General features: G+C 40.9%; 1 protein-coding gene across 1 annotated transcript; it reads left to right on the top strand.

Annotated features, from left to right (window-relative positions):
- Nucleotides 1-2,036: 2,036 nt before the first annotated feature.
- Nucleotides 2,037-23,329, top strand: LOC139441899 (uncharacterized). Its single transcript, XM_071222648.1, has 16 exons — nucleotides 2,037-2,174; nucleotides 4,115-4,332; nucleotides 5,273-5,362; nucleotides 6,077-6,206; nucleotides 7,633-7,765; nucleotides 8,775-8,868; nucleotides 9,474-9,539; nucleotides 10,225-10,367; nucleotides 11,508-11,557; nucleotides 13,339-13,453; nucleotides 14,923-15,096; nucleotides 18,051-18,192; nucleotides 18,332-18,442; nucleotides 19,028-19,082; nucleotides 20,149-20,295; nucleotides 22,500-23,329. The coding sequence occupies exons 1-16, from the start codon at nucleotides 2,102-2,104 to the stop codon at nucleotides 23,264-23,266; spliced, it is 2,508 nt and encodes an 835-aa protein (XP_071078749.1). The 5' UTR covers nucleotides 2,037-2,101; the 3' UTR covers nucleotides 23,267-23,329.
- The last annotated feature ends 632 nt before the right edge of the window (nucleotides 23,330-23,961 follow it).

The raw sequence follows: 23,961 nt of genomic DNA, 5'->3' as shown, positions 1-23,961 counted from the left end.
CGAGGCGACCAGTCTACGTTTTATCCCCTTAACACCGAGTGGTAGGGTGTCTACAGGTACAAATAATGGTTTGTTGGTTTAACGTAGTAATGTGAATGTTGCCTGTAAATATTCGATTATGGGTTAGACAAACCAGTCAGGCATGACAGTGATCATTTAATCACACGATCCAATAATAGGTTACTCAAGGCGCTCTAACCTGCAAGCCCGGCGGTTATAACAAAATCAAAAGGACCATTAATTTTAGTTCGTAATAACCGTAGTTCGTTATAAGCGTATATACAGAATATATACAACAGCCGGGACTAAACAACAAGTTCGTTATATCAGTCAGTTTGTTATGAGAGTGCTCCTTATAAACGTAGTTAACTGTAGTTTAATTTATCTCATTTAGGTATCACGAGACGTACATGTAGTTGTATTACAGTGTATTGTTAAGAGAAATATATGAGACGGTCATAAATGACTATGACATGCAATAGAAATCTGTAACAAATAAAACGTGACTCTTTAACTATGGTGGATAAATGAAGCGAGTGAAGCGAAGTGCACCGTGGGAGACGAAATACAAACCACACCGAACAATTGCAGGTGAACATAACTGCAGAGGGGACTGTATCACTTGATAGCAAGCTGTCATTCGAGTATGGTCCTCAGTTTGAAGTATAAGCACCCCCATCCCCACGCCCATTAGTATTAGCCCATTTATATTAGTACTGTAATGTTATTGTTATACTGTTACTGCTTACACTTTAGACACAGACGTGCACTGATGCACGTGCAATTTAGTACAAAGCTCAACAGATACTTCAAGTTTCTTCATGAATGTTACACCTGTAGTGTTTCAAACCTAAGTGAACATTGAAAAAACGTAATCGTTTTAATGAAAGAAGTCACCAGCGAGATCCAAGCTAATCAACAAACTACAAGCGAACAGTACAGAAGCCACCAATCAAACTCTTAAACTATCTCCAATAGCAAACATGCAATATATCCATCTATGCCTATTTCTGAGGGAACTAGTACTGGGTGACACATGCACTACAGATATACGAGGTGGGAACTAGTACTAGGTGACACATGCACTACAGATATACGAGGTGGGAACTAGTACTGGGTGACACATGCACTACAGATATACGAGGTGGGAACTAGTACTAGGTGACACATGCACTACAGATATACGAGGTGGGAACTAGTACTAGGTGACACATGCACTACAGATATACGAGGTGGGAACTAGTACTGGGTGACACATGCACTACAGATATACGAGGTGGGAACTAGTACTAGGTGACACAAGCACTACAGATATACGAGGTGGGAACTAGTACTGGGTGACACATGCACTACAGATATACGAGGTGGGAAGTAGTACTTGGTGACACATGCACTACAGATATACGAGGTGGGAACAAGTACTGGGTGACACATGCACTACAGATATACGAGGTGGGAACAAGTACTGGGTGACACATGCACTACAGATATACGAGGTGGGAACAAGTACTGGGTGACACGTGTACTACATATATACGAGGTGGGAAATAGTACTGGGTGACACATGCACTACAGATATACGTGGTGGGAACTAGTACTGGGTGACACATGCACTACAGATATACGTGGTGGGAACTAGTACTGGGTGGCACGTGTACTACATATATACGAGGGACAGGGGAGCGACTCATCTCCAACCCTCAATAGAATCCCCACTGTGACATAAACACTTCGAAACCTAAAACCATAAACCCGATCCAACACAACTCTCAGCCGACACCCATGCCATAAAATTTCAATTTGATACCACTAAACATAAAACATTCCCTAAAAATAAACATGTCCAGTGTGTCACCAGAAGGGTAACATTGTCAGATGCTCTCTTTGTATGTATTGTAATCGATCTAGGCCAGGGTGGCGATCGCAAAACGTGATTGAATATGAAAGCCTTTTCTCATACACAGCGGTTGTTACTCACCATTCACACTATCGGCATTGAAGCGTACAAGCATACAAAGATGTGTCTAACTGAAGAAAGTTTGTTAACAGATAGCAAGGCTAAACGCTGGTTGAATGTTCAAATGCCTTTGGACGATCTAACATGGCATACGATTTTGTGAAAATGAAGGTTCTCATTCTGCTCACCTTAAGCCAGTTTGGATTGTGCCAAGACAGTGAGTACAAACATATCTCATGAAAAATGTCGTTTACGTTAGGCAATAACATTGTAACTTGTGTGTGCCAATATATGTCCATATTGTCTTCGCATTTTTTCAGCTTGCTGGTTTGTACGGAAGGATTTACCTATATATTTAGATATATTCGTTGTGGATTTTGTACATTTGATGGTAGAATTAAACATCAAGATATTTTCCATAATTCATAACAAGTCTAGGCTTAAAAGAAGAGCCTATTGTACGAGTCTGACTATAGCATAAACATGTGTATATCAATTAATATAAATAGTGATGACACACGTTGTTTGCGAATCCTACCGGTGAAACCCGTCACTGGTAAGGTATCTCAGACAAGGTCAGATATGTTGGCTTTATCTGGTCCATTTATTAGGTCAATGGTTTAGTGAGGTGTGTCGTGTGCGTAGACCCGTGACGATCCAGGTTGAGAATACTTCTTCAGCAACCCGTAATGGGCGACTATGCTTGTCGTAAGAGGCGACTAACGGGATCAGGTGGTCAGGCTCATGATGTCAATCACAGGATGGCTGGTCCAGACTCGATTATTTACAGACCGCCGTTATATTACTGGAATATTCCTTGTACGGGGTAAACAACAGTTAACCTAACGTGTGTGCACGTACTAGTCCGGTTTTATAGTGCTACGCCACGGAGATACCATGTACACTTTATAATATAAATCCCTTCTTCGGACACAGTATACTGACTCCGAGCCAATCTGTTGCATCCCCTTAATGACGAGCGCCAGGCAGTGTAACAACAAGTTCCTTTTTAACGTCTATTGGTATGATGCGGCCGTGGATCGAACCACCGTCCTCCCGCTCTCCGGGCAGACGCTCTATCAACTACACAATGAAGGCGGTCCTCGAGCGTCGACGCCGAGTCATGGCTTACGTTAAGCGTGTTTCTCTTAATGAATCCTGACAACTTTTGAACACCAACTTGGAACCATTTGAACTTGTTACACGAACGACCTTCGGTCTCCCGTGTCAGATATTGAAATCGTACGTTATTCATCATTCACACCGAGGAATGACAAGAAGCAGTTATGTTCCATACATTTATGACAAAAAATGTTTGGCAACAGTGTCTATGAATATGTTAATTTTATGGTGTAAATTTGGATTATTAATGATAACATTTAAAGCTTATCTTGTTAAAAAATTGTATCTATATCAATCGTGCTCTTATATCACATTTCGACCATTTACCAAACTCGAACTGTCTGTGTAAAATTATGTTTGAGAATATACCCTTTGTTAAAATGAAATATTTGACACTAAACGTATGAATAAATGATGTTAATCTCAAGCCTTTGTTGAGGGACTCATAGCATTCATTCACAAGGAATAAGCAATCCGTAATTTCGAGGTTATTCTATTATATTACTCACTGACATTTTAAGAGACAAAATGAAGAAAAAGCGTATGAAGTCAACCCTACAGAGAAACCCTTCACTGAAGGCAGCCTATTGTTCAGATGACGTAATGTAATTAATGTGTGACGTCATGAACAATGGATGACGTCTTGTGGTATCTTTCTCAACAACAAAACACTGTGACGTCATATGGCTTCAATTGACCCGTCAACATTTAGAATCGCTAGAATGCACATAATCAAAATGTAGAAAGTTATTGTTACGACGTTACTACATTGTATTATGAGCTCATACACATGATTGTTCTACTCTTAAGGGGGGGGGGTGGGGGGGGGGGGGGTCGGGTAGCCTAGTGGTTAAAGCGTTCGCTCGTCACGCCGAAGACCCGGGTTCGATTCCCGACATGGGTACAATATGTGAAGCCCAATTCTGGTGCCTCCCGCCGTGATGTTGCTGGAATATTGCTAAAAGCGGCGTAAAACCATACTCACTCACTCACTCACTACTCTTAAGGGCAATATAAGGTATTCTTCTCTTCTAGGTATAGGCGCTTCCGTAGATTTAATAAAACCACATACAGGGTTGAGAGACTGTACTCTCCCCAGGGAGTTCACAGTGAGTGTAAGGACACACAATGACTCCGTCACTCTTCAGTTGGAGACTAGCAGGTCGGTGAAGAAAACAACCCCTGTATATGTATCTAGACAGGATGAGAAGGGGAACCCAATCATCGTCAGAGATACAGTGTTGGAGCTGGAGGTAATAATGCTGTCACAACTCAGTATTTGTTGTACAATGAACGTGTACTTATCAATACTAGGTAAACTGTAGATTCGATACATGTGAACGTTTGTGTTCTTTTACTTCTTCATGGTATATTTTTCTACAGGGATATTTTACGTTGATGAACAAACATGTACGGGTGTAGAATTTACAAGAAATAAACCCAGTACTGTTTGGGATACTGTTAACAAAGCAATTAATGTTCCTATCATTTAACCAGGTCAGAAAATATTTTAGATAATGCAAAGTGTGTGCGTGCTCACTCATTGTCAAAATATCAATTGAATTTCATTCAAAATTGGTAAAATTATTTTTCACTCTTATACATTATGAAGTTAGTTACTTTATGCTCTCTGAAACCCCATAATTGAAAAACCCGTCTTGAGCAATAAAAACGTAATTGGGAGTATGAAAGGCATTGAAGCGAGAATTGCTGAGGAATAAGTTTGATTTTACGCCGCTTTTAGCAGTATTCCAGGAATATCAGGGCGCGGGACCCGAGAAATGGGCTCCACACATTGTACCCCATCGCCCCTTTATATGAACAAAGAAGAGGACGGGTACGCTGATAATATTGTGGCAAGGGAGGGTATCTAATAGGCGAGAGACCCTCAATACTTCTATTATGTACACAAACACATACATTTTCATTTATGTCTTGTGCGGGAGTGCACAGGAAGTTGTGATCTTTCATGAAACATGTACAGTTTTTCCATGAGACATAACTGCACATCAAGTGTTATGCTTGTCTGCAAATACCACACTCGCTAACTTTGGACAATATATGACATAAAACTCTTGCAGCTTTATTAACGTGGATAAGGGTTAGATAGACGTTAACCCAATTGAAAGCTGACATTCACCCATTCATAAAGAATATCATTTCTTGTTGTAATACCTTTTAATTTTCTTTCAGGGAACCGCAGAGTACCAGGATGTGACTCACGTGGCTAACATCGAGGTGTCCTGCGTTATCAAAGAGGAAAACCAACCGTATTATATATTTGTATGGGTTACTGCTTTTCACGATAAAATGTAAATGTTGAATGTCAAGTGATCATGTCTGCATAAGGCGCCCCATTTAATATACCAAAGCAAACGCCTGTGTCGATTTTTCAGTTCTCTACATGAGGTTCATGCTAGAGGGAAAGATTGAATGGCATTTGTTCAGGGCCTCAGCAAAGATTTCAATAAGTCATATGGTCACATTGTTCATGATTCATAAAACTTGCTCATGATATAGTCGGAACTGTGCATTCGACTCGAATGGGTTTTGTCGCTTTTATTAATGTATGTAGATGGCTTTCCAATTTCGCTATCAGTTAAACGCACACCTATGAAATAGAACAAATTTGTATTTCGATGAACCAGATGCCTCATATCAAATGCATTTCGTTAAACAACCGCCAGTCTTTACATGTGCTGACACCTCGTACACCATTGTGGTTGATATGTCCAGTGCAGGGTGAGAATTATTGCAAGACAAAGATAAGTCAGTCAAATGTTTCGTCCTTTAAAAAGCTCACCTGAATGTCAGAAATTTATCCTTAACAATTATATTATTGGTCTATGAAATGTATTGTAATATCAATTTTATGATATTACAATACATTTCATAGACCAATAATATAATTGTTAAGGATAAATTTCTCAACAAAATATATTATGAGTGCATGAAATTTACCGTAAGTGCATATTACGATTGTTGTTTATTTACCAGGAAGGCCTTCTCTTGCTCTCTGGACCACGTATGTATGAGTTGAAGCCGACAGGAACAGAATCAGCTGCCAGTGATATCAGATACACCCTTACTTCTTCACCAGTTCTCATTTCACCAATAGATAATGATGGTAAGGTGTTCGTAGGTTTAACGGAAAAGAAACTTGTCCTTCGCTTTAACAGAATCAAATATACATTTGCTGGATAAAAATTAAAAATAATTTGTTCAGCTCCTCCTTTCAGAATATTGTTTATTTCGAAACTCTGACTGCAAGGTATTGTCATACAAAATTCCAGCTTCTCCCAGTTACTAAATGGTCTTTCCCTTATGAGGGGACACGGGCGGCCCAGTCGTCTAAGGCGCCGCGATTCGCTGTGCAGAGTTGCGTCCCTTGGACACGCCAGAAACCTATGATTGTGGGTTCGAATCCCGGTTCGCCCCGATTATGTTTCTAGGTTTGTCAGCACCATACCCGTGCTCGTGGGTTTCACCGAAGTGGTAAACGTCTAAGACCTGCATCACTTGGGGCTTTCCTCCCACATTAAACTGACACGCTGTGATGTAACTGGAATACTGTTAAAAGCGGCGTTAAATCCAACTCATTCACTCACTTTCCCTTATGATGGTAAATTCATTGGACATCATCACTTGGTAGTGTAGTACTTGTGACATCACCAAGAAAAGAGAATGAAAAACAAGCGTTTTTTCAAGAGTATATCTACAGAAATTGTGAATGTTTCACCTTATGTTTGTCCCGTCTTTATCTGCATCAAAAAAAATCTGCTGCGGTCAGTGGCTTAATAATCCTAGGGAAGCTCTCCCTGAAAACCTAAAAAATGTTGTGATACGTTTTAACACCTTTAAATGTTGTTTTCTTATAATATAAATCCGTCTTATTCTCATTCACACGAACCGATCTGAAAATAGTCATAACAATTTATAAAGGTTTTACTAATTTCTAAATTTTGCACATTAAAAGTGGATTCAATTTGTAAAGTATATTTTTTGATGCACAATATACCTGCACACCGTGCATGTTTCTAATCAAATCAGAATGCAGAAATATCGCTAAAATTATATTCCTTTTTCTTGAACAATTTTTGTCGAAAGTAAAAGAAGTGTTTAATCATGATAGAATCGATACAATCATTGACGGAAATATGCATAGACTGTTCGTTTTTTCTTCTATTGTCAATAACAATTTTGAACAAATATGTAACCCAAGATGCGTAAATGATGTATTCTCATCCATTGAAATGAGTTTGCTGGAAAAAAAACGAGTTTGGGCATTTTGTGACAAAATAAGACTTTGATTACAATGAATTTCAAAGTGTATAACCACATGTAGTATAACAAATTCAAGATTGGATCGTAACAATCTCAGAATCGTTTGGTATGATAACAAATGATAACAAGCTGTTTTATAAAGAAACAGAAAAGAAGCCTGAGAAATGGTTAACGTACAGGTTAACATGAAGGTTAACACCAATCACAAACGACATGAGTAAATATCACAATTAAAAGTCCCGTTGTGTATTGAGATGTTGTGTATTCAGATGGTCGCGAGAAGGGTCAGTCAGGGAGAGATGGTTGGATGATGGCATCAGAATCCTTGAGGAAGAAGCGCGAGATTCAGGAGCCAATCTACGTGGACGTCATTACAGTGATAGCGTTCTCTGTTTATGAAAGGTACTTGCCTTCAGCCTTAATAACGAGTACAATTTGTACAATTTAAAAAGTGGGCCAGATAATATTGGGTTGTGCAATACATTTACCTCCACACCAATTAACCCAGTCAATAATGCCTCAGTGTGTTTCTTTGAGTAGTTATCTGGCATTACAGCTAAAATGGATAGACTTATCATTAAACCGCCCGCATGTTATCAAAAATGAGCGGGCCACTGTTAACTTGATAATGCCCTCATATTTCTTGACGACGGGCCATTGTTAGGTGACGTCATAGGATATGGATATGTGACGCCACGTTCAATAGTGTCGTCATCTGGTTTGTTCAATGATGTTTCCATATTTGTAGGTGGGTTAGTGACATTCGTGTTGATTGCATTAAATGTTTGAAAACCGATATTGTTGTTTCTTTTTATTTGATAACAAATTCCATCCATTTAAGCTATAATAACGGTAACGCTATTTTTCAGGGCATTATCATTTGCAGAAGCTCTCGGTCTTTTCAACTGCCCTCCTTCATTTGGCCGTTAATGGAAGACCTCGGGCTTCTGAAAATGATAATGCCCTGAAAAATAGCGTTACCCTTATAAAAGTAAACCAAGGTTTGGGGATGTACGTATTTGTATCTTCGTGACAAGAAATACAATTTTATGAAGGTAAAACCATTGTAACATGCCCCATGGGAGTTTTATGTCGTCAAAGCATTTCCTGGTAATTGCTTCCCTTGTCGACCCGTGAAGATTCCGGGGTAGAATAGGTCTTCAGCAACCCATGCTTGCCTTCAAAGGTGACTATGCTTGTCGTAAAAGGCGACTAACGGGATCGGGTGGTCAGGCTCACTGACTTGGTTGATGCATGTCATCGGTCCCAATTGCGTGGATCGATGCTCATGATATTAATCACTGGATTGTCTGGTCCAGACTCGATTATTTACAGACCGCCGTCATAAAGCTGGAATATTGCTGATTGCAACAAAACAAAACAAACCAAAAGTTTCCCTTGTCCTTCACAGATGGTTTTCCAGAGCAACCCAGCAGTCTGAAGCCTTAAAGCATCAGGAGACAAAACAAGGCCTCAAGAGATACTTTGCACATCTTATGAACGGGGTGAGGTTTCTTACAGTATTCCACTTGGATATTCCTAGGGAAGTATGCTGAACGTCAGAGGTGACCAAATGGATTGGGTGGTCAGACTCGGTGACTTGTTTGATTGCGTGACATATAGCTGGAATAGTACTTAGTGCGACGTTAAAACAACAAACAAAACAAACCATACATGTTCGATAGGGTTAAAACCGGAATTAAAAGTAGGCCAAGGCATTGTCGTTTACGCACATCTTATGAACGGGTTAAGGTTTCTTACAGTATTCCCCGAGGGTAAATTGGGTTTAGTTTGTTGTTTAACGCCGCACTCCAACAATATTCCAGCTGTATGACGTCCATTGCGGGTTAGAATAAGTAAGTAACGACCAAATGGTCAGGCTAGTTTGATTGTGTTTCATATAGCTGGAACAGTGTGCGGAGTGCAGTGTTAAACAATATATTTATAGCATTTCATTCAGTGTTGATTATAGAGGTTGGCATGGATCAGTAAGGTGATAACAGGTGACCCTGTTTCCTAGTTTGGATACACAGTGATGAGTTTAGTTGATCTCATTATCTTCTTATAATCATTTGGTAACCCAAATTTGCTAATTCTCTTTCAATAACAGGTCGATCTCCGTTATAAGAAGGCGTCTCCTCTGTACAACATAAACCTGATAGGATATATCATTGAGGTAAGAAGTTTGTCTTCTGTTGTTGGTATGTTGGTAAGCAAACTACATTGCCTTCCATACATGGCGTATCAAATGTAACAACTTAATGTTACACTGTATTGTGATGGCACGCCGAAGACCCGGATTCGAATCTCGAATTACTGGTGTCCCCCGCCGTGATATTGCTGGAATATTGCTAAAAGCGGCGTAAAAACTATACTCACTCACTCACTGTATTGATGGTGATGTCATTACTGAGCAGGTGACATTAAAAGTACGTTGTGTGATGGTATAATGGTGATATAACATACACATTGACTCCAGCCATGATGTTAAAGTTTACACAGCTGGATGAACCATTTTCAATAGGCTAATAGGAGCCGTCTAGCGGGATCGGGTGGTCAGGCTCGCTGACTTGGTTGCTGCATCTCATCATATCCCAATTGTGTGGATCGATGCTCATGATGTCAGTCACTGGACTGTCTGGTCCAGACTCTATTATTTACAGACCGCCGTTATAAGTCTGGACTATTGCTGAGTGTGGCATTAAACAACAAACAAACAATAGGCCAATAACGACAAGGACAGGATTACTATATTTCCTGAATACATTATAATCAGAAGACACTATTGATATTAACGTTAATAATTAAACATTCTGATTCAGATATTGTATGTATCATGGTTCTCCGTGATATCATTTTAGGATAAGCAGTCAGAACAACCGTTCCAAAGTGCTGCAGTTGATGAAACGAAGATAGATGGTGATAAACTTCTCGAGGGCACAAGCCGATGGAAGACTGACACACCAGGATTCCCTGAAAATGACCACGTTGTTTTGTTCACGGCGTGAGTTGTCACAATCAGCCAAGTGTATAGATAATTCACACATGTCCCCGACCACCTTATTACCTGTTGTGTTATCTGTGTGTTAAGTACGCCCTGCGGTTCTAATGCTGTTTTCAATTCATAAGTGGCGGGACGGGTGGCCCAGTCGTCCAAGGCGCCGCGATTCGCTGTGCAGAGTTGCGTCCATTGGGCACGCCAGAAACCTATGATAGTGGGTTCGAATCCCGGTTCACCCCGATTATGTTTCTAGATTTGTCAGCACCATACCCGTGCTCGTGGGTTTCACCGAAGTGGTAAACGTCTAAGACCTGCATCACTTGGGGCTTTCCTCCCACATTAAGCTGACAGGTCGCGATATAACTGGAATACTGTTAAAAGCGGCGTTAAACCCAACTCACTCACTCACTCACTTTCAATAATTCCGAACTTGGATTATCTCCCCTGAACGTTAAGTAAAGATACTTGATTTGATACGGGATGTGTGGATCATTGACAAAAATAACATGGATTTCTTTTGAAAACATAAAATATATAAAATCCTAAGAACATATCATATTTTGATATTCTTATTTATAATAGGTAAAATTAGATGATAAAATTAGCACCATACCCGTGCTCGTGGGTTTCACCGAAGTGGTGCAGTGAAGTGGTTTATCAAACGTCTGAGACCTGCATCACTTCGGGCTTTCCTCCCACATTAAGCTGACACGCCGCGATATAACTGGAATACTGTTAAAAGCGGCGTTAAACTCAACTCACAGTCATTCATTAGTTCTCCATGCTTTATAGGTTGTCCAAAACGTTGCAATAAGATGTGCAGATGTGCGCCATTTAGGCCTGCCTTAAACCTAATGTCGTGGGTTTGACTCCCAGATTCGCCGAGGCGATGTTCTAGGTTTGTGGTTATGTGTTCACGCCTGAAACCATCACATCAGGCTGTCCCCCAACATCAGCCTAACAGCCCCTGATATAATTGAATTGCTGTTCAAAGCGACGTTAATTAACTCTCCCACTTAATCAACATCTTCCCAATAATGACCCCATGAAAATGAACATCTTTGCCTCTGCCCAAATTTCGTGTTATGTGTTAGCTTAGCCCTGTTACATCAGAATAGCTGACATGTTACCAACTCGTTCTAGGAAGGACCTAATCAATGTAGAGGAAAATGGAGACACCGCAGACCTGCTTGGTGAGTCGCAGTATACTTTCTAAGGCATTCAGTCATTTTGGAATAATTTTGGAATTTGAAGTTTACACGATATGTCTTTTCCATTGGACGAGAGGTGGGTCACATGACCTAGAAATTGACGTATCATAAGTGTATGAACGACACAATTTGACGTTTATACGTTTTCCACGAGACCGTGTTCTTGATAAGACGTGAACACTGACGGACTACTTCCACATTACTAGGGGACCCACGGGAGTTCCCAAGCACGAATACATACGGAAGTGTTGTTTCTCATCAGTCAGGGAGTTTGATTGCTTGTCTGTTCAAGGATATCCTCTCTACAACCCATCCTAGAGAACAGAGGAAGAAAAGCAGATCCAAACTGCCGTAGTATCGACTCGATCCGTCTCTAGACTAATGTGACAGTCTTCAGCAATAAATTAATGTATCTTACAGTTTCTATTTGCCACAACTTTACAATCATCTTTAAGGGATCGACCAAATGATCAGTGATGTCTAACACTAGTCACAGGTTCATCAAAAATTCGGAAACCACTCCCGTCACGTTTATTTTGTAGTCTTGTATTTGATGTAAATGTATTAGGACGCGCTGTCATTGTGACTGACTTACTGAGGTAGTTCTTAAAAGACCTTTGACATCTGACGAGTATATTATTTGAGTACATTTATTGTACAAAAACTACACAAGTTGATCTTGTTGAGCACATTGAGCATGTTTGGCATACATAAGCTCATGTCACCACTCGTTTTGAGGAACTATTTCATTCCGCGATACAGCTGGTTGTTGTATGGCTGTCATTGAAAACATGAAGTCACACGTACTTAATATAATTGTGTAAAGATCAAGGTCTACGATCTGTTAGGTAAAAATAGTGAAACGAAAATTACAAGAATTGTATTTCTCTTTGTGTGAGTTCATTGGAGTATGAAACTTCATAGAGTGAGGGCCAAACATTGTATGAACGTCGTCCTAAGCGACGGCGTTCATACCATCAATTCCGTCGAGTTTGGAATCGCCTCTGTTTTTGTTTTTTTGTAGAATACTGAAGTTCTATTGAATTGAGATATAAAATTGCTATTAGTTTTCAAATTGAAATAACAAATTTCACCATTAGAATTTTGCCTTGTGATGTTCACCCAAGTTATGGTAAAACGGTATTGTTATTTTCATGTTCATCATTTCTACAAGGAACAGTCAGTACAACGGCATTCTGTATCTAACTGTTATGTCAGGTGCTTCATATATACAGCTAGAGGGAATCAATCTAGAAAAATTTAAATGGCATTTGGTAACACCAGGTTCTTACTGTAAGGGGGCACGGGTGGCCCAGTCGTCTAAGGCGCCGCGATTTGCTGTGCAGAGTTGCGTCCATTGGGCACGCCAGAAACCTTTGATGGTGGGCTCGAATCCCGGTTCACCCCGATTATGTTTCTAGGTTTGTCAGCACCATACCCGTGCTCGTTGGTTTCACCAAGTGGTAAACGTCTGAGACCTGCATCACTTCAGGCTTTCCTCCCACATTAAGCTGACACGCCGTGATATAACTGGAATACTGTTAAAGGCGGCGTTAAACTCACTCTTACTTTAACATGGGTCAAAGGGGTAACCTGGTGGGTACAGAATCGCTGGTCACGGAAGGCCGGGTTTGAAGCCGAGTTCTAATATACCTGTCGTGATATTGCTGGAATACTTGTGAAGGCGGCTTGAAACCATCGCGATCACTCCTGTAATATGTTGATGTGTTTCATGATCAGTTTCCATCCTCGTGTTACCACAGGGTATGCAGGTATAGGAACGATATGTGATACGCCATATGACAGTGTGTCAGCTGTGGAATATTCAGACAACCTGGTTGACGACATGCTGGTCACAACACACGAAGTCGGACATGCGTAAGTGTTTTTAATGTACAGTTTACCATGACATTTTTGTTAGTTCATCTCTATTGGCCCGCCAATGATTTCGAATCTACGCCAGGTTATGTTGGGTGGAACGCTAAATTATCGCTGTAGTTAATTTATAATTAGATCGTAATGGCGCACGCTTACAGACCTATTAAATATGTCATACGCAACATGTTTCTTGTTCTTTGTTACAGGGGGCACGGGTGGCCCAGTCGTCTAAGGCGCTGCGAGTTGCGTCCATTGGGCACGCCAAAAGCCTATGATTGTGGGCTCGAATCCCGGTTCACCCCGATTATGTTTCTAGATTTGTCAGCACCATACCCGTGCTCGTGGGTTTCACCGAAGTGGTAAACGTCTGAGACCTGCATCACTTCGGTCTTTCCTCCCACATTAAGCTGACACGTATAACTGGAATACTGTTACAAGCTGCGTTAAACCCAACTCGCTCACATTTGTTACATTTTTATGACACATTATGGGCGGGCTACTCTATATCATCACGGTATGGCTGTTTTGTTGCGTGATACGTGTGGGTTATGTTGTTAATATCACTTTCTATTTTGTATAACGCATCAACAGTATGCATACGACCTATACCAGGTTGGGTCAAGGGACTTTGTCTTAATAAATTAATCTTTTGTAATCAATTTCGAATGGAGGTGGGGAAATCCCACCTCAAAAACATTCCAGAAACTGTCATAAAACAATTAACGTGTATACTTACGAGAAGCTGTGATATACCGTAACGAGTCCTGTATTCGATCAAGCGCTGAAATGTTGTGCTTAGATTTGCGAAAGTAAACATTCAACAGGGGGTGTGGATTACGAGATTTACCGATACTGCTATAAACAAAGAGTCATACTATACATCGGACGAGACATGCACTACCCAGAAAAGACACATATACACATCTCTGAGCATGTATTGCTATTTTTGCTATACTAATTTCAAGTACAGCGACGCTTAAATGTGTGATTAAAGTGATTGCTCCTCATGTAGAAGTCATTGTTTCGACATTTATAATAGGTACAGTGTGCGAAACCAATTCTTACAGTTCCGGGAGGTAATATTGCTAGAATATTGATAAAAATTGGGTGATGCACAGAATGATTTAGATCTCATAAGTAATTGAGTGAGTTGGGTTTAACGCCGCTTTTAACATTATTCCAGTTATATCACGGCGTGTCAGCTTAATGTGGGAGGAAAGCCTGAAGTGATGCAGGTCTCAGACGTTTGATAAACCACTTCACTGCACCACTTCGGTGAAACCCACGAGCACGGGTATGGTGCTGACAAACGTAGAAACATAATCGAGGCGAACCGGGATTCGAACCCACAATCATAGGTTTCTGGCGTGTCCAAGGGACGCAACTCTGCACAGCGAATCGCGGCGCCTTAGACGACTAGAACACCCGTGCCCCTATAGATCTCATAAAATTGACCTGGTATTTTGCAGGCTGAGCGCCCTGCATGACGGGCAGGAGAACACGTGTAACTCTACATACCAGTATGTTATGTCCGGCGATTCCCACACCACGACCCAAGTTCTTGACCACAACAACTACTACGTCTTTTCCACGTGTTCGTTACGATACTTCCAAACCTTCATCCAAGGCATCCTAACAGACGGGTTGGTATGATTTGTTTGTTGTTCAACGCCGCACTCAGTAATATTCCAACATATGACGGCGGTCTGTAAATAATCGAGCCTGGACCAGACAATCCTGTAATTGGCATCATGAGCATCGATTCAAAAAATGGGATACGATGACATGCATCAACCAAGTCAGCGAGCCTGACAACCCGATCCCGTTAGTCGCCTCTTACGACAAGCATAGTCGCCATTTATGGCAAGCATGAGTTGTTGAAGACACGGGTCGGATGGTTTGAAAGATGAAACAGGGACAACTTTAATAAATGGAATAGAAATGGGATCGACCATGGTCTAGTGGTAGAGCGTCTGCCCGGAGAGCAGAAGGTACGGGGTTCGATCCCCGGTCGCGTCATACCAAAGCACGTTAAAAGATGGTACTTGTTACGCTGTCTGGCGCTGGGCATAAAGGGGCTAAAACAAGTGAGTGAGTGAGTGAGTGAGTGAGTTTGGTTTTACGCCGCTTTTAGCAATATTCCAGCAATATCACGGCGGGGGACACCAGAAATGGGCTTCACACATTGTACCCATGTTGGGAATCGAACCCGGGCCTTCGGCGTGACGAGCGAACGCTTTAACCACTAGGCTACCCGACTGCCCCGGCTAAAACAAGGACTGGTCGGCTTGGAGTCAGTATACTGTGTCTGAGTGGGCTATTCATGTTAAACTGGTATCTTAGTGGGCTAGCACTATCAAACCAGCATCAGTCCGGACTAGTACAAGCAGCCACACACACACACACGTACCTGCACGTCGGTATATAAGTGCAATGATCTTGGACGCGACGTTTAACCCAATTTCACCTCATCTCACCTCACCTCACCTCACTTTAGAAGCAATCTATGTGTTTTCCTTGCCATTTGTGTGCTACTGACATATATAGTCTCGCCATTATTATTGAAAATATAACCAGTACAAAATGCAAGAAAATAACCAGTCTAGATTATCCTTTGTAACACATTCCATTTGGCGTATGGAGCACAATAGCTTTTAAAACTTATATGAATGGACAACTGAAAATCAGCGATCATACCAGGTGTTCGCGAAAAGCGTAAGCATATCCTGCCTTACCGGTAGCACCCGCCATTCACACAATTTGCATCTGAAAGTAAGTATTTATTGGCTGAAGCAGCACAGCAGTACTGTTGCCATGAGACGGCGGACGCAACTTATGTTATTGGATCCTTTGAATCTTGACCACAATACTAACTTCCCTGATCACTCGTGATGCCATCCATCAAATGTTTTGTTCGATGGGAACTTCGTGTTAACAAGGTTTTACTGCAAACTGTTAACAATTGTGTTCTAATGTAGCCAAGTCAGATTTTGGATCAGGATTGAAAAGTGGGATGTAGTTTCTTTATTCATCAATGGAATTTGACTTGTAAAGAACATTTTGTGTTGAATTTGAATTTGGCATACATTTATTTACTGCTGTGATAATAACACTTTACCCTAAATGTGAAATGAACACTTTATTACTGAAGATCTGGATTAATCCGGCTCTGTTCCGTTCCATTTTCCGTCTTTCCCTTGTGCCAAACTTTTGCTAACCATAGTTTTTCACGTGATTCCATTCAGACTGTTGGATTTTTTTAAGTGTATCTGAGAATTGTTTCATTACTATTGTCCAGGGCTTTTCTTTCGTGACAATGAATACATCACTCTTTCCTTTCATTTAGCCCAAATCAACGTGTTAGTTTCAAAGGGTTATTTACAATAAATGCTCCATTTCAGTTTGTTTTCCATTAGCATTGCGGAAATAACTTTTGCAAACCAATTGATTTTAACTGGGATAGATGGGAGGTGAGTGGTAAAGGTGACACACTATTAGACGTGAATATGTGTGTTAATGTGTTCACCCGTATCCATGGCCGTCGGGTGCTGGTATAACTAAGACAAATATCTCGTACCGAATTGTAGCGCCTCGTCATTATTGTATATGAGGTTCCCTCCCATAACGTAGACCTCCAAAATGCAGACCTCCCAAAAAGCAGTTAAAATTAGCTCACTAATTAATTGGGCCATGCTGGTCACACCTAATTAATGCACGGACTGGTCCACTCCCTTGCTATGAGGGATTATCAATATGTTCAGACAATGAGCAGTAGTGGACAACAACAACATTGTCTTAAAAAACTCCTCCTTTCTTTAATCTGCTCCCGGTACATCACAAATCTTACTCAAACATTACCTTTAAACAAGTTGTGGGATTTGTGTAAGAATATACCAAATGTTCCCAATCACTAATATAACATATAAATATATTTGAACATGAGCTTCAATCTCGTCCAATTAAGCTATGGCCGGACTTACGAAAGTTGAGAATGTCTTGTCCCAGAAAGGTGCCCCACAAGTTCTCCTAGACGGCTACATGTACGCTAAGAACAGGACGGAGAATGAAAATGTGTACTGTGTACTTGTCCGACTCAAGGAACAGCTTCATCGCCGTGAAAAGACACCCCTTCAGTACCTGTATGCAGTTGGTCCACTGATGATAAACAAGTGAAAATGACTGATAATCATAAATGACAAATGAAATAACATTTGAATAAAAAATTGTGAAATCTACCCAGCTTTCTTTCTTGTTACATGAGTGATACCATTTTACTTAATCAAAGGTACAGGGGACTAATAATGATGCAACCAGCCATAACGAGTGTTGTTTTAACGGGTCTGCGTTTTGGCAGGTCTACGTTTTGGGAAGATACCGTATATGGCGATATTTTGTGCTAGTGCCCATGCCCATGAGTAACTCACTATAACGTGATATTTCTGATACATCTCCTATTCAATATCTGTCTCCGTATATGTTTTAGAAGATGACGACATTTTACAATATGTGCTGGTGTCTTTGCGCATGAGTATATCCATATAACCTAATATATCCGTCATATTTCCTATTCAATATCGTTCTCCGTACATTTTTACAGTACAGATGCCCAAAGGCAATGCCTACAGACGAGTCTCGAACCGGCGTCTGTGACAAACATCACGGGGACGATGCCGGGGCAGCTCTACGACGTTCACACGCAGTGTCAAATGATGTTTGGACCTGGCTTCGTCTTGCGATCAGTGAGAAATAATACATTTCACATCATTAGAAAAAATCCTGCTTGGAACATCATATACTATACAAGTGTAAAAATTGCCTAACTGGTATATTTTCATTATAGATAGACATTTTACTCACTATTGAACATGACGTTTACAGGATATCGACATAGGTAATTCAGAAAACATATGCAAGAGAATGATCTGTGGCAGGGACGAGCTTGAGTCGCCCCGCAGTGCTGCAGAAGGAACGCCATGTGGCAATAAAAAGGTACACCATCTGAACGTGCATATGTGTCTGTACTTAACCCATGTTAACATGTGCATGCACTTCCCGGGGAATTGAAAGTAAACATCATAATGAAATTGAATTTTGTCTGTTGAGCAGCATAATAATTAATATATTTGTTTCATAAAGTGCTGTTATTATTATTATTATTATTATTATTATTATTATTATCAGTCAGTGGTAGTAGTAGTAGTAGTAGTGAGTGAGTGAGTTAGGTTTAACGCCGCTTTTAACAGTATTCCAGTTATATCGCGGCGTGTCAGATTAATGTGGAAGGAAAGCCCGAAGTGATGCAGGTCTCAGACGTTTACCACTTCGGTGAAACCCACGAGCACGGGTATGATGCTGACAAACCTAGAAACATAATTGGGGCGAACCGGGATTCGAACCCACAATCATGGGTTTCTGGCGTGCCGTGCACAGCGAATCGCAGCGCCTTAGACGACTGGGCCACCTGTGCCCCCTAGTAGTAGTAGCAGCAGCAGCAGCAGCAGCAGCAGCAGCAGTAGCAGTAGTAGTAGTAGTAGTATACATGTAAATTTGTATGTGTTACACGTGTGATTTCAGTGGTGTGTTGCTGGGCAGTGCGTGTTTTCCATTGATGCACCAGAACAGAAGAATAGTAAGTTGTTGAAGCTTCTCTTCTACACATAAGTCCATCCGTTAGCATGGATATGATACTGACAAACCACGGATCGTAACAGGGGTGAATATTTGGATTCAAATCCACTACCAGCGGATCCTGGAAGCACTAAGGGATGCAACTTTGCCAAATGTGTCGTAGCACATCAGACCACCAACTCACCAGTGACCTTGACATTGATCAGCGTTAGAAACTAGTCCTATTGTCCTTGCCAAACTTCCCAATGGTAAAGGTATCCTAAGGACAAGTAGAAATATACCTTTTTTAAGGGTTTTGCTATATAATAGCATTATAAGGGCTTGTTGACTAAACCTGTTAGTTTCTACCGCTGTTGATCCTATTGTAATAATATTCTAAGATACAATCGATCAGTGAAATTTAGCAAAGGGTCATTCTATGCTCTTCCAGACTGACAAACAAATAAACATAATATTAAAAAAACAAAGGAGCATTTGAAAGGGTAATCGAATAGATCTTTTCCATGGAACAGTCACAGAACAAGCTACTGATCATGAATAATCGATTTTCTGTATTTCTATTTGGGTATGTCACGCTGTGAGCGAAACCAAATGTGTGTCGTCAGAACATTAATACAGGATACAATTATATAAAATAGTAAGTGGTGCATGACTTTTTCTGGGTGTTTTATATACTCTTTAGAGGGCACCATAATATCCATGCTTCCATGATTTCATTTAATGCACTGATCACTTTCGGAAACATGTCGGGGGCACGAGTGGCCCAGTCATCTAAGGCGCCGCGATTCGCTGTGCAGAGTTGCGTCCCTTGGGCACGCCAGAAACCTATGATTGTGGGTTCGAATCCCGGTTAGCCCCGATTATGTTTCTAGGTTTGTCAGCACCATACCCGTGCTCGTGGGTTTCACCGAAGTGGTAAACGTCTGAGACCTGCATCACTTGGGGCTTTCCTCCCACATAAGCTGACACGCCATGATATAACTGGAATACTGTTAAAAGCGGCGTTAAACCCAACTCACTCACTCACTCACTCACTCACTCACTCGGACACATGTCAACAATTTCAGCGGATTGTCTCTTCGGAAACCAGCCAATCGTGTACCCGGAAAATGAAACATGTGCTGAGTTCATAAGGGCGTCACCACATCTGTGCTACGATCTTGATTATTTGGGGACCTGCTGCGAGACGTGTCCCCTCTACAAGAGCAATGACGGTACTCCTTTCTTAATGATAGTAATCTCTCGTTGACACATAGAAACCATGTTGTCTTTCATTTTAAATAGTAATATTTCCAGATTGAAGTCAAATATGCTTCACATCTACATGCTCTATGTACAGTAAACTACGTTTATAACGAACACGCTTATAACGAACTAACCGATATAACGAACTTTTTTTTAGTCCCGACCAGTTGTTGTATAAATGCTGTACATATGCTTATAACGAACTACGATTATTACGAACTATAATTAGTAGTTCCTCCGAGTTCGTTATAACCGTAGTTTACTGTATTCGATATTTGCATTGAATATACAGTAAACTATGGTTATAACGAACTCAAAGGGACCACTAAATTTAGTTCGTTGTAGCCGTGGCTCGTTATATGCATATATAAAGCATAACTACAGCAAATTGTCGTGACAAAAACGTAAGTTCGTTATATCCGTCAGTTCGTTATAAACATGTTCGTTATAACCGTAGCTTACTGTATTGCAATGGGGATTATTTTGCAATGGTGGTGTCTATAAAATCCTAAGAACAAATCATATTTTGATATTCTTATTTATAAAAGGTAAAATTAGATGATATATTTATTTGCCAGGAATTTATCATTTGCCCAAGACAGAATTACTTTGTGGTAAATACGTTTTGATAGTCTAGCTTCAGTCACTCTTGGGAAGTGTCAAATAAGTATATTGTAATTGTAAATTGTCTCCATCAAATTGCACATATGGCGATCACAATTCTTACAGTACAGTTGTGACCAATAAAAAAAAGTTTATCTTACGATGAAAACACAAACTTCGGAACTTCTTCAGCTTTCTCGTCGGGAGTTCGAAAGTACAGCTATCGCTGTTTGGGATTTAAACTCCATCGTAACTAAACTTCGTCATTTTGATGTTATGGTTCTGTGATGTATTTAACAAATTGTGTTTAGTATCGTGTTTAAAATCTTTGTTTAAAGATAACACTTGAACGGACTCGTTGGGAGTTCGTAAGTACAGATATCGCGGTTGGGGGATTAAACTCCATCACAATTATACTTCGTCGTTTTGATCTTAAGATTACGTAATATAGTTTAGATATTGTGTTTTGTGTCGTGTATAATCTATGTCTAAATATGACACGGATCATATGAGGATGCAGTACACTTTTTTAGACTGTTTCACGTCAGTCCTTTCATCTCTTGCTTCAACTCTATACCCTGAAAATATGTCAATTCCTCTTTTGTACTGAATTCCAAAGATCCATAAGGATTGTTGTCCGTCCGTCCGTCATCCAAATGTCTAGTATCTATAACGTATGTGATTTCATCATGTGCTGAGGAATGGTCATATAATGAAATATGTCTTATAGTTGACAGAGACCGCCTCCGTGGTCTAGTGGTAGAGCGTCTGCCCGGAGAGCGAAAGGTACGGGGTTCGATGCCCGACCGTGTCATACCAAAAGACGTTAAAATATGGTACTTGTTATTACCCTGTCTGACGCTCGGCATTGAGGGGCTAAAACAAGGACTGGTCGGCTCGGAGTCAGTATACTGTGTCTGAGTGGGGTATTCATGTTAAACTGCGGCATGGTATCTCAGTGAGCTGGCACTATAAATCGACATCGGTCGGGACTAGTACAAGCAGCCACACAAACACACACACGTACATGCACGTCACTATATAAGTGCAATAATCTTGGACGCAACGTTAAACCCCATTTCACCTCACATATAGTTGACAGTATGAGTTATGCAGAGTTGCATCAATTGACTGTGAATCGATTCGCTCATCGAGTCCAAGATTCGCTTGACTGAGATCCATTGCCTACCAATGATCATTTGTTTCACTTAAAGAGTAAATGTCTTTGGGGTTTGCTTCCGTATTAACCATGGTCCAGTGAAAGGTTACACGGTGCTTCAGAGGAGATTAGGGGCGGTCGGGTAGCCTAGTGGTTAAAGCGTTCCCTCTTCACACTGACGACCGAGGTTCGATTCCCCACATGTTTTAAGCCCATTTCTAGTGTCCCACGACCTGATATTTTTGGAATATTGCTAAAAGTGGCCTAAAACAATACTTACTCACTCACTAAGAGGAGAACAGACGGGGTTCTGGTAATGATAATCAGAAGACGAAAATGCTCGACACAATTATCATCAGTCAGTAATTACCAGATAATTGAAGGTTTAATCACAGCTTGTTTCTGTTGCAGACTGTCCTTATGGCGACAATATACATACTGACCCTTGCGAATATAGCAACTGCATCACTTCCGGTTCCGACTACATAAAAAGATGTTGTGCCACTTGTCGCAGTTTTACGTCAACCACAACTACAACAACTACCACAACTATATCAACGACCACAACTACAACAACTTCTACCACAACTACGCCAACAACTACCACTACACCAACAACTACACTGACAGCTACCACAACTACACCAACAATCACCACTACATCAACAACTACCACCACAACACCAACAACTACCACATCTACACCAACAACTACGACTACACAAGCAATTACTACACAGACACCCACAATGGTAACTGAAATAACTACATCAACTACCACAACTACACAAACTTCTACCACAACTACGCCAACAACTACCACTACACTAACAACTACACTGACAGCTACCACAACTACACCAACAACTACACCAACAACCACCTCTACATCAACAACTACCACCACTGCACCAACAACTACAACATCTACACCAACAACTACTACTACACCAGCAATTACTACACAGACACCCACAATGGTAACTGAACCAACTACATCAACAATTCCCACAACAGCTTCTACAGAACAAAATCCATCTGCTTCTTCACCAAAACCAACCTCCAGTGTAGTAACAGTGACTAGCAGAGCTACAACCATATTAGCACCTACACCCTGTTATGTGGCAGCAGGGATTGTTGTAAATATATTTGTGGCGATTGTCGGCGACAGAAAATGATTGAAGCACTAGTAAAATGCCGAGGGGGCGGGGGTCAGCAAGTAAATGGAATTTAGAGTTACCGCCCCTGGCTGTTTACAAGAATGACAGATTTGATCCTACGAGAAGTTTCGTGATGGGACACGTTCAAGGAGGCTTACAAGACCAACAAGAGGGCGCTTGGAGTCTTGACGATGTGCCTTATCTATTTGCCACATGCAAATTGAATACAAAGCTGCAAACACTGGATTCCTGCAGGCATCCAATACTATTCTGATTCAAGAACAGTTCGATCATGATTCAAGGCATTATTCTGAACTTTTGTGTATGCACAAATATTATATTGTAATAAATGTATCTACCATATTATGTATTTCATCGTTCGTGTGTGGAAATAATCCTAGAACAAAGTTTCTAGCTGAAACAAAACTCTCATCCCAACACATCCCACTCATCAACAAGGTAACCACTGCAATTCCGTGCTACCTGACCCCGGGCGATCTGTTCACCTGAAAATACCGGCACTTTCGTTCTCTTTCTGATTAATCAGGTGCTTGGAGGGTTCTATCAGTGGATGGTTCTCAGGTATGGATTTTCTGTGGCCCCATGGTTAGTCATCATTTTCGAGACCTACATAGACGATTGCATCCAGTTACTATTGGCACTCAAACAACCGTCACTTCTTCGCCAGTGGCAGAAACTCCTCAGCTTTCTAA

The sequence above is a fragment of the Haliotis cracherodii genome, unplaced genomic scaffold (assembly GCF_022045235.1).
Source record: "Haliotis cracherodii isolate W230 unplaced genomic scaffold, xgHalCrac1.p SCAF_48, whole genome shotgun sequence".
Lineage (NCBI taxonomy): Eukaryota > Metazoa > Mollusca > Gastropoda > Lepetellida > Haliotidae > Haliotis > Haliotis cracherodii.
Note: the sequence above shows the minus strand (reverse complement) of the source record. Positions and strands in the feature narration are given on the sequence as shown.

Excerpts from the sequence above, each read along its gene's own strand:
- LOC139441899 (XM_071222648.1), top strand. The coding sequence starts at position 2,102 with ATGGCATACGATTTTGTGAAAATGAAGGTTCTCATTCTGCTCACCTTA. Across the intron at positions 4,333-5,272 it reads ATACAGTGTTGGAGCTGGAG|GGAACCGCAGAGTACCAGGA; the intron begins GTAATAATGCTG and ends ATTTTCTTTCAG. Across the intron at positions 9,540-10,224 it reads TGATAGGATATATCATTGAG|GATAAGCAGTCAGAACAACC; the intron begins GTAAGAAGTTTG and ends ATATCATTTTAG.